The 12323-nt window shown below is 37.8% G+C and overlaps 1 protein-coding gene across 1 annotated transcript; it reads right to left on the reverse strand.

The window, feature by feature from the left end:
* Window positions 1-85: 85 nt before the first annotated feature.
* Window positions 86-11331, reverse strand: LOC107802992 (uncharacterized). The gene is given in 4 exon segments (XM_016626584.2): window positions 86-945; window positions 948-1913; window positions 11024-11110; window positions 11223-11331. Coding segments are annotated over 3 exon segments (1524 nt in total). The 5' UTR covers window positions 11087-11110; window positions 11223-11331; the 3' UTR covers window positions 86-450.
* Window positions 11332-12323: the final 992 nt, after the last annotated feature.

Below are 12323 nucleotides of genomic sequence, written 5' to 3' on the forward strand. Positions count from 1 at the left end.
TGTTGGTGGAAATGAAACAATCGCTACTTCTGCAGCTCTTCGCTACATAACCTGCATTAAAGAAGAAACCAAGCGACATGAATTGTTAAGAGTCAACAGCAACTGAACATGGACTTATTACAAGCGTACATTACTGAGTTCTGTCACACCATGCTACAGGGATCTAAGCAACCTACAAATTCCCTCCACACTGAAGGTCTAATATATGATGTAAGGTAGTAATGATACAAAGATCTCTTTAGGCTATAATTCCTTCTAGAGGACAAGGCTGCAAATTTTTAGGACCTAAAATCTATGATTTTACGTACAGATATCTCATGAACAATCAGAGTATCTACCATTGAGAAACAAAAACTAGAGTCACTAAAGAAAAGAAACAAGAGCAAAAGGTCAGAGAGAGAACGAGAGAGCCTAGTAAGTGGATGGCATAGAATTGCTCCATGTCGATACTCAAGGGTTGGCCTCATCAGCCTCGTTCCCGTTTTCAGTTACTTCTTCCTCCACCTTCTTGCTTATGTCACTGTTCATCAAAGCATCTCCATCTCCAGTGCTCTTTGTTGCTGCACCATTTTCATCTCTCTGTTCTTGTTCCGGTTGATGCTTCTTTTCCTCAGCAGCACTAAGATCCTCTTTCTTTGTTTCAGTAGGTTTCTGTTCCACACTTTCTTGAACTTGTACATCCTTCCCTTCCTCATCCTTAGTAGCTTCAGGAACATCAGCTTCTTTCCCGAGAGGGGCCTCTTTCACCACCGATGCCTCTTCAACATCTTCAGGATGTTGAAAATTATCTGCCATTTTGACATCTTTGTCACCCTCAGCTGCTTCGGCAGGAGCATCTTCTGCTTTGCCGTCTTCAGTTTGGCCTTCACTTTTCTTGTCAGCTTGGTTCTCCTTCACAGCATCAACATTAGAAGAATGAATTTCATCTTTCTTCTCTGCAGCATTATCCGCCATTTTGACATCTTTCTCAAAAGCAGCAGCTTTGGATCCTCTTTCTTTGTCTCAGTTTGTTTCTGTTCCACACTTTCTTGAACTTGTACATCCTTCCCTTCCTCATCCTTAGTAGCTTCAGGTTCTTTCTCGAGAGGGGCCTCTTTCACCACCGATGCCTCTCCAACATCTTCAGGGTGTTGAAAATTATCTGCCATTTTGACATCTTTGTCACCCTCAGCTGCTTCTTCTGCTTTGCCATCTTCAGTTTGGCCTTCACTTTTCTTGTCAGCTTGGTTCTGCTTCACAGCATCAACATTAGAAGAATGCATTTCATCTTTCTTCTCCGCAGCATTATCCGCCATTTTGACATCTTTCTCAACGTCAGCCACTTTGGATGGAGCATCTTCCGATTTGCCATCTTCAGTTCGATCTTCCCTCTCCTTTCCAGCTTGGTTCTCCTTCACAGCATCAGAAGAATGCATTTCATCTTGCTTCTCTGCAGCCTCCTCAGTAGTTTGGACTTCATCTTTCTTCTCTACATCTTTCTCCATATCCTTGTTTTCATCTTTTCCCTCATCCTGTTTCTGTTCGACCCCCTTCTCAGCTTCCACAGACAGAGTATCCTTTTCATGTTTTTCAGCTTCTTGCATGTCAACATCCTTTTCATCCTTTGCCGCTTCTGTTTCTTCATGGACTTCATTGTCTTTCACATCCTTCTTAGAAGCTGAAGATTTTCTGCTTCGCTTTTTTGGAGTCTCACTTTCTGTTGAAGGTGAAGCTGCCTTTGCCTTTCCACTGATTCTTGAGGATCTTCTTGGAGTTTCACCAGCTCCCCAGTCAAACTCCATGATTGGTGGACTGCCAGGGTGTGACTTCAGGTACTGCTCCAACTGTCTCTTTGTAGTGATCTCCTCCCCCGTTGGTGCAGTAAATACGATCTCTTTTTTCTTCGGAGTCCCTCCTCCTTTCTTAGGCAGAAACTGAAAAAAATAAATATGGCCATTAGTATTTAAAGGGAATTGCCATCATTCTCCTTTTGTATTCATCTTTTCTTGAGCTGGCTGCTAAAGTGGAATGTAAACATGGAAAGGAAATAAAAAATAAAAGCTCAGAAAGACAGGAAACTACTTGAAAGATGGAAAAGGAAATCAAAAGGCAACGTTCAGAGAGAACAGAAGCTACTTCACAACATAAAAGGAAATCAGGAGAAAACACAAGTGTCAAACTGACATAACTGACAGTACATAATGATGATCTTTTGATAAGCAACTAAGATATAATTTTGTGGCTCAACTAATATCCACCATGTTCCAACTGCTTTTTTACCAGGATTTTCCAACTGTTTTTAGCACAGAATTTGGAACATGCACAACCCCGTAACAGCTCAGTAAAAAAATAAAAAACAGATGCAACTGCTTCCCAGGAGTATCTTTCTCTTCCTGATCAAATGGGATTCTGAAGAGTTCCAAATTGTATTTATCAACTTAATTCCCAAAAGAAGTAATCCTACAGACTACTAGCACATACAGAAGGCATAGAAGCGATATACATATACTGATAGACACAGCAATCCAGCCAAAATCGTCCTGGAATCTCCAATAACATGTTATTGTCTATGGTAGATAATGGCAAAAGGAAGAATGAATCTGTTAGGAAACCGTAGAACTAAAGCAATAACTTTTTTTCCTTTATCGATAGTGGTGGTATCCGAGGCAGCTTGTGCGCACCTCGACTATTCCACCGGTGCGTGTTACCTTCCTCTAGCTAAGGTACTGGGTAACTCTACCCGCCAAGGTATAGTCAAATGTGAAGAAATCACTTATTGTTTATGTCTCTGTTTGGAGTTAAACCCTGGTCTCTAAGGTTTACGCAGACTCCATTGACCACTAGGCTCACAATATTGGGGTCGCGAACCAAAGCAATAACCTAGACGAGAAGAAACACAAACTTTAAAAATGAGACAGCTCCGCTAAAACTGCTGGCTGAAATGCTTTCCATCTGAATAGATGAGCAATGAAATAAGCATTCAAGCGAGTCAAATTTTTATGAAAAGAGGGTGGTGGTGGGGAAGGAAAAACATAGTCGTGGAACTTCTTCTGACCAAGTTGATAAATTGCCTAACAATATACTCAAGAATGACAACGGAACCACTAGGTCTTTTTCATTGCTCTCAGACATCATACAAATTGCACCATAGAGTTAGCATCTCCTATGGTTTGTCTAGTAAAAAGGTTCAAGTGAAATGACAGTTTACTGTTTTCATTTGCTTAGATGTTTGAAGATTTAGAGGGGGGGCTCGTTACTATTTTTAGGAAGCATTATTTTGTTCCACAATCTAAGTGGACCTATGACATTTAATTTGAATCTAAATAATAAGATAGTTCAATAAACTAGTAAAAGAATAACAACTTCACCCTCAATTGCATAAATACGGTATACGTAAACTAAATTCAAAGAAAGTCACCAAGAGGATGCCACCCACACACATAGTTCATGAAGTTGATTTACACAGACTAATAAGATTATCGCGCAATGTAAAATAAATGGGTTGAAGATATTCTAGAAATGTCAACAATACACGTATTGAAATAAGTGGTGCTATCATCATTAATGGGCAAGATAGAAGGAGAGATAAATGTACAACATTAAATGTAGTACTTCCTCAGTCTCATTTAAAAATATGAAGATTTTAGCCAAGGCATTGAATGAGAGAATAGAGACAGTACAAAATCGATCTCTGATTCTGAAAATGCCTTCATAAGAGAGAGCTTTATTAAAAGAAAATGCCTCCATACAAGGAAGGCAAATCACAGATACTTCATTCAACAACATACCCAGCGAAATCGCACGAGTGGGGTCTGAGAAGGGAAGTGTGTACACAGACCTTACCCCTACCTTGTGAAGGTAGATGGAGAGGCTGTTCCTGATAGACCATTGGCTGATACTTCATTCATTGCAAGAATATTTGGATCAAGATGGGGACAGAAGGATGCAGAATATGTGTAAATTAGACCTAAAAGAGGCATTGACCATGTTAATTGGTCTTTCCTTTTCTGTCAGGTGAATGTATGGTTTTGCTAATTTTACAGAACCAGACATTGGGTTTTGTTAATAGGTGGACTAAATGAATTAAATTCTGCATATCTTCTGTCAAGTTCCCGATAGGGATGATATGGGAAACAAGGTGACAACATCCCACATCTCGTATGCTGATGATACATAAATTTTCAGGAGGTATAAGAAGGAAAATTGTGGTTTCTAAGAGTTGTCTAGCTGACGCTGTTTTGGGGTAGCATATAAATCTTGCTGAAAGATCCTTGTTTCCAGAGATCAAGGTAAGCAACATTCATCAGCTAGCACTTTCAGCTATCCTCTGGGCTGTAGAGTAGGAGAATTTCCTACTGTGTGGTTGGGGCTCGCTTTAGGAAGAAGTGACGAGGAGAAATTAATCAGAGAAGGATTTTGAAAATTTTGAAGAGGATAGACTACCTAGAAGGAATAGTATCTATACTTGGTCAAAGACTGACACTATACTGGGAAACAACTCAATAGTGTAAGAGCTGAGTTTCTTGGAAGGAAACCCTAGTAAAAGCAAGTACCATTTGGTGAAATGGTTTATTGACAGAAACAGAAGGAAGTGGTCAATTGCACAATAAATCTCTGTTATTTAAGTGGTAATGGAGATTTAATGCGGAACATAAATGATGATTTATAGAAAAGGTTAATCAAAACTAAATATGGCATGGACAGCCCATGGCGTATCAAGTCTATAATTCATCTGATGATGTAGCTTTATGGAAGAATATCAACATGCTACGGGGTGGGGATTTCAAAATCTAGTAAAACTAGAGGTCCGCAATAGGAAGAAAATAAAATTGTGGTAAGATCCATTCTTTAAATGATGTTTTCCTGACCTACACTGCATTATTACAGAAAATGAGACTGACACCGATAATTCCAAGATAGGTGACAGATGGGAGGTCAAATTCAGGACAAAATTGTATGACCAGGAAGCAGATAGAGTAGTTCAGTTTCTCGGCAAGCGGGAGGGCATTAGAGAGCTATCCCACATCAAGAACTCCGATTATGAAAGCAGAGAAGCATGGCTGTATCTCTTTTAAATCTTGCTAATACGTTCTGGAAAAATCTGGAAAAAATGATTAACAGCCTTGGAGAATTTATGGAAAAACAAAGCACCTTTAAAAGTGATGTTCTTCATTTAAATTGCTATGTATACAGCATGTCTTACTCAAAGAAGCTTCAAAGAAAGGGAATATCATGACCTGCAATAGATGTCATGAGTGTGATAAAACAGTGGAAAACTTATATCCCCTGTTGCAGCATTAATCCCTAGCTTGGAAGTTTTGCTGTAAGTTCATAAACCTCACTCATTCAAAGCAGGCAATGCTAACTTGCTAAGCAAATAAAATGAGGCCACCTCCAGCCGGACATGACAGCAAACAGAAAAGCAACTCAAAGTCGTACAGAGTACTGATCGAATGCACATAGGATGGACAGTGTGGAAGCAAAGGACCTCCAGATAGCATTTAACCGAATAAAACTTTGATGTCTGCAATCTTTAGCTCTTTAGTGTAACATGAAAGATATAAATCATTTTGAGACCTTGTTGGACTTTATTGATTCCTAACAACACAGATGCCCTTTTAAACATGTATAGATTTCAGTTCCACCTGGTGTTATATTCTTGATAAGCTTACTCCCTCCGTCTCAAATTATCTGTCATAGTTTCCAAAAATAGTTGTCTCAAAATTATTTATCATTTTAGAAATTCAAGACTAAATTAATTATTTTTTCCCAATTTTACCCTTAATATTAATTGTTCTTAAAGACTACAAATACCTCAATTATGAGTAAATATTAAATGAAGAGAGATTATATCTTAAGACATAAATAAGGGTGAAACAGTCAAAAACCTCTCCTATTTAATATTTCCTTAAGGGGTATGTAAAAGAAAAACACGACAAATAATGTGAGACGGGGGGAGTACTTACCAAAAAAAAAGATTAAAAGATAAGTTGGACTCATATTATATCTATCGTACCCCAAAAATTTGGTTATTGGAGTTCTTGTGCGGCCATCATCATAAAGCTCAAGGTATTAGATTGGATTAGATCATCAAGGCCTAAGAACTTATGAATGTCGCATAAGACAACAAATACTAATTTCTATAAGATATATGAGGTACAATGATGATAATTTATTCCAATATAGAAGTTTGAAGGTGGAAAATTAAAAGCAATTCAGGCAACCAACTCCAAGAAACAGATCAATCTTAGAAATATAACTATCCCCAAAAAGATAATAATAATGGTTAAGGCAGGGGGTAAAAGCTCATCAAGTTTTTCCCCGGGAAAACAACGAGACTTAATCGCCTGTGCAAGAAGTAGCTAGACATACACAACCCCAGAAAGCTCCAAAAATAACACATAAGGCAACTTGCAAATACATCTAGAAGAAGTGACCAACATAAATTAGAGACGGAATACGGGATGCTTCTCGAAGTGACCGAACTTCAAAAAAAAAAAGAAAAAAGAAGTGACCAAACTACAGCAACTTTCTAACTGAATTCAAGTTTGACTGCACCATCCCCTACTTGGAAGAAGGTTGCCAAGAGGAGAGCACAAAATATTTACAAGGCTAATTATTGCCTTACCTTCTCAAATAAATATTTATAAGATCCTGCCCTTAGAGATCAATATGGATGCCAGTTAGCTGCATGCATGTCACCATACCAGGAGTAAGGTGAGGAAGACTTCAATTAAGTCAACTTTGATGATGGATCAATGGCAGTAACGGCAGGCAAACTTACTCTCTGAGATCACCTAAACTGGTTCAGAGTCAAACCCGCTCTCCCCCAGGGAAAAATGAAAAAGAAAAAGAAAGAAGGACAAGAATTAGGGTTTCAGTTCAGTTTCCATTCTGCAAAGCCAGGCCCCTGAAACTGATAATGCATGAGCAATATGTAAAGTGACCTAGCACTTCTACACTATGTTTAACATTGATTTTGTTCATGTCCCTCTAGAAGAATCTAATATTCGGTCAAAAGATCACACATCAGATACCGTGCAATGACCACTGGATCCGCAGAAGTGGAAAGTACAAAGTTCAAGTGACGAGGCAAGAGTCTCCAGTCACATGTCAGTATGTCACAAAGAAAGTACAGTGCTGGAATGATGAGGATTAAAGATTCAGAGTTCCCCAATATTCCAAACAGCCACAGAAGTAAATTTGCTAAAGTAACAGCGAATGGAAAGTCAACCTATCACGTATACAAAAGCACTGCAGGTGTTAGCTTGTTAACAGAATGAAATCATAGAATGATCTCATGCATGATTTATTTCTTGAGATCCTATGGATGAAAGTAAATGTGCAGCAACGTGTAGGATAGATTACAGATGAGTGAAAAAGAAGCCTATAAAAGAAAGATAAGAATTCTCCTGACGAGAGTGAACAAAGAGAAAACCAGGAGAGATTTTTTTTCTAAAAAGGAAATAGAATGAATGAGAGAGAGAAGATTTAACACTAGGTTTATTCCTACAAGCATTCAAGTTAATAGTCTTTTTGGAGTAGGAAGTATCTTAAGATTCTAAAAATACCATTTTTTCCCCATCCATTAGCAAATTTTCATCCAGGTTTTGAAAATTCCAACCAATTAGGCATTGTTTTCAGCTTCAAAATGCAATTCTGATCTTATGCAGTGTTGCCAAAGGCTTGCTTATGGCACGCATAAGCCCAAATGCTCAGTGCAAAACAAGCTGAGCAATTCGCCTCGCTTAGCGGGCACTTCAGAGTTATCATCCGGGCACAGCCATCACTACTATGAGGCCAATAGGACATCACCTTTCCAAAGGGTATCAGCCACAATACGAGAGAGCATGAAATGCATTTCTGCAGTTACATCTCTACCCTGCACGTAAGGTAATACCAGCTTGCATGTGAGTAACAACAACAATAACAACAAACCCAGTAGTTTCCCACAAGTGGGGTCTGGGGAGGGGAGGGTAAGATGTGCACAGCCTTACCCCTACCCCTGGAAGGGCAGGGTGAGGCTAAATATGCTGGACTACCCGTACACGCACCAAATGCTCCAGCAATCAGGCCAAACAGAGACTTTTGGTAGAGAGCTAAGAGCTTCCCTTCATTGGCCTCAACAGCAATGTTCGCCCGAATTCTAAATGACACTAGTTGGCCTGTTGTATAGACTGCTCGCTAAGAAGACCAGCTGACAAACCATCGTAATAGGCCCCAAAAACCTCATTTTTAAGCATGTTCTTGGTGACCTCAGCTGCTTATGCCTAACCCAATTGTATCCTCACCTCGTTTATATCAATGGGCTGCATAACACAGGTGGCAGGCATACTAGAAGCCCCTCCGTTAACGATTTAAGAGTGGGGCAAACACCATGAGATGTTGGCTTTTTTCCATTATTCTTTTCTGCTCTCTTTCCCTTCAGTTTTGAAAGAAAGAGAGTGGGTTTGGCGGAGTGAGGGCAGGAAGCTCGCAAGAGTTTACAGAATCCTTGGTCCCAGATGATTTTAAACCTTTTTAACCCTCAAACACAGAACTGAATGCCGATGCTGCTAAAAGTCCATCCTATTTTGCAGCACTATGAGCCCATTTAAGGCACCAGTAGAGCTTCACTAGAGACTTGCAATATGAAACTTAAGGTCCACCATTTCAGAAGCTTTTTAGAAGGTTAAAAAAAAAAAGAGATGAACATTGTTATTTTACTAAAATAACAACAAAGAGAGCAACAAACTATGACACTATGTGCCAAGTAAATCACTTATCCCAAGAAAAAGGTCTCTTGACAAATCAAGAAATGAGTAGAAGCTAATCCTTGCATATCCCTTCACTACATGCTTAGATCTAAGCCCGTTCCTATGGTCCTCCTCCACCCCCAGTCCTGTGATAACTGATGGTACAACTAGAAGGGGAAAAGAAAAGACAGAACAACGAACAAAAAGGAAAATATCTCATTCAAACAGGAGAATGAATTTGCCAGATTATGAAATAGCAGCCAAATTTCGCTTAAAAGGAAGTTAATAAAATTCCATTCATACCAAGTTGTTGATGGGATTAAATAAAATGTACAAGTGCACGGTTACGTCATAAATTGTATTATAGCTGAACTGACCGGGAAAGGAACCAAACTCATCCTGGTGATTATGCTCTGGATTTTTTCACCTCTACTGCAACACTTTCCATCAAAAGAGATCAGTTAGCCGCAAAATAGAGTTTTTTCTCTCCAAATGGGAAAATTATTCCACTTCCAAAATTTAATCTACTGCGAGTTATCATTCGATATAATTAAGAGATTTGGTCTCAGCATTCATCTTGTGGTGAAATTAGTCCTAGTTGAGCCAAGTTGATCCTGTGTTACGTGGATTCTTCGTCTCACCTCCTTCGAGGAGTGTCCTTGAAATTTGAAATCACACTAAACATGGGTGAAAAGTTGAAGATATATGCGATGGAGGACACCATACACATCTGGGTGCATGTATCATAGAGTTGGTCATCCCACACATAATCTAAGTAAGTGGCAAGCTTGAATTTAGCTCTAATTGCCTCAAGAGTTTTTAATCTTGGCGCTGCCGCGCTGGAGCACAACTAGATGTGCAAAAATTCTTGGTGGTGGAGGTTGATGGTAGAGGCTGAACATAGCAAATTTTGAACAATCAGATCGAATAAAATAGAGATGAAGCAAGGGACTCGGAACTTTCTTCAAAATACACTAAAAATTATAGCAAAATGATTAACGTACTCATACCTAATACTTGCACAAACTCGTATTGGATAAGTAACCAATCTTAAGATTGACGTACTCATACCTAATTATCGTATTGACGCATTCAGATGCCACTCTTAAGAAACTTGACTGCATTGAAGCCATGGCTTCAAAGCCTAATATGTGAGGAAAGTTCGGCGTTTCCTCTTTTCGGTTTAAAAGGCTAGATTACTTCCCTTAACACCACCAACCCCCCACCACCACCACCCCGGCACTAGTAAATAGAAGATATAAGACTATTAGTCAGCTCAAGCTTAAAAACTCTAACTGGCCTACCAGTTCATCACCATAACCCATGAAGAAGACTGTATCTAGAATAAACCACAAGGGACTAAATTGCGTAACAGTAATAGATGATATTCTGCATATGCCCTAAGTTAAACAGCACCTAGCTTTACAATTTCAAAACAGGAAATTTTACTTATGACAGACAAATTAATACACACAACCCAAAAACTTCCGCGAATACAACTGAATCACGAAGTTAGGAACAAGCAAAACTCCTCAACCTCTAAAACAACTCGCAAAAGTAGGAAAACCTCAAAATCAAGAAAATCCCATCTCCCATTTTGACAAGAATTGAGATAAAAAGTGGAGTGGAAAATCTACATTAACAAGACTAGACAGCCCAGAAATCCTAACCACACAGCCCCAGGGCTCTGTTCTAGTGTTAAGAGTGTGGCGCATGATGTGTGGGTTAGGCCAGTTCGAACCCTGCCACAGACAAAAGCCGGGTAGTAAAGGAGCGGGCCCATCATCTATCGAGTTCAAATTGGGCGCACCAGTGGCCTTCTGGGATCTGGTTATCCGGAAAAATTACTGAACCACACAAAACCAAACAATAACCTCGACACCCATTTCAGAACTACTGCAAAATTCAAAGCTAACGACATAAACAGAACTGCAAAACAATTGGAACTTAAAGAAAACAAAACTATCACATACAATACCATCAAAACACATTTCAAAACAATTGCAAAATTAAAAGTCGAAAAACCAATGAAACACTAAAAAACACAACATACCACATAAGCACACAAAATTAACCAAAACCCTTTTCAGAATAAAAGGGAAATCTGAGGTTAAACAAACAAAAATTAACAAAATCATTGAAACCTGAAGAAAACATCAAGAACACAAAGCGCCCCATGAAATTAGACAAAACCCTTTTCATAATCATAGAAAATTTCAAGGCTAAACAAACACAAAAAAGAAAATTAACAAAAATAAGACAAAACTTGAAAAAAATAATAAAGAAAAGGAAAAAATTACAAAGCATACCGTCTTCTTCCAGCCAGCTGGAGCAGGAAGCTCAACGGACACAACTTCATTCTTGCTCGCCATATTTTTTCTGTGTGTTTTTCCCACCTAACTCAATTTTCACAAAACGAACGCTATTTAAACCAACTAACTCATTTAACACTTCTAAAAGAAAAAGAAAAAAAGTAAATAAATTCTATATATATATGTACTACTACACCTTTTTTTGTCTTGAATGGATTTTGGATTTGGGGAAATCTAGTTTTTTTTTTTTTTTACTGTAAAGTGAGATTGAGATGTATTTTGTGCAAAAAAACGACAAAGTTAGATTTCTCGTTTTCTTTTTCTTCTTTTTGTGCACGTAAATAAAGGGTTTGGATCAGTTGTTGCTGCACACGATGAGGACACGTGTCAATCTGGATGATTACTTTTGTGCAAATTTTGAAAATTGAAATGGATATTCCTTTGTTTTGCCCTAATTTGCTTAATTTCAGTCACGGTGCGGACATTGGCGGTTAACGGGTTTTGCGCCCTATTTCGGGTTGCAGACATTTTTTAGTTTTCTTTTTTTGACTCATTAATAGTTTTCTTGGTTCTTGAGATAAATTGTACTTTTAACCACTTTTAAAATTTATGTAACGCATATCATTCGAAACATATAACTTTCTATATTTCAATTTATATGATATTATTTGAATTTAAATGTCAAACTTCTCAAATTTAATCATAAATTAAATTAAGAAAAAATATTATAACGCAGTAGTTAATAGTTTAAAATAGACGGCATATCAAAAATTACAATAAAAAAATACTCATTTAATTTTTGAAATTCGAACAATACCATATAAAATGGAAGGGAAATAGTACTAGACCAGAATATAATGTGCATCAGATTTTGAATAAGGGTCTGGTAATATGTAAGAATTTGGGTGAAAGATAGCGAAATGGGTACTATTAATTTTAGTTTCAACGTGGGATTATGTCAAGTTTAGATAAGTGAAAATTCTTGTACTACTCGGTCAAATTAGAGACTCAAAATTTTGGTTTGAAACAAGAGCAAATATTAAAAAAAAATATTTTTTTCTCATAATGCTATGAGTATTTTTTAACTAAACTATTACAAAAAGGTATAATTATACCATCTTGCATAGTTTCAGAAGTATATTTGGATATTTTCCTAAATTAAATAAAACATAATCGGTTATATATTTCAGAATTCACATTATAAATTAATCGTATAGTATTTGCATTCTAATTTGTAATTTCAAGCAATATCTTTATGTTAATCCCCATACCCTTTTTTCTTCAAATTCCATACCTT

The sequence above is a fragment of the Nicotiana tabacum genome, chromosome 18, assembly GCF_000715075.1.
Source record: "Nicotiana tabacum cultivar K326 chromosome 18, ASM71507v2, whole genome shotgun sequence".
Taxonomy (NCBI): domain Eukaryota; kingdom Viridiplantae; phylum Streptophyta; class Magnoliopsida; order Solanales; family Solanaceae; genus Nicotiana; species Nicotiana tabacum.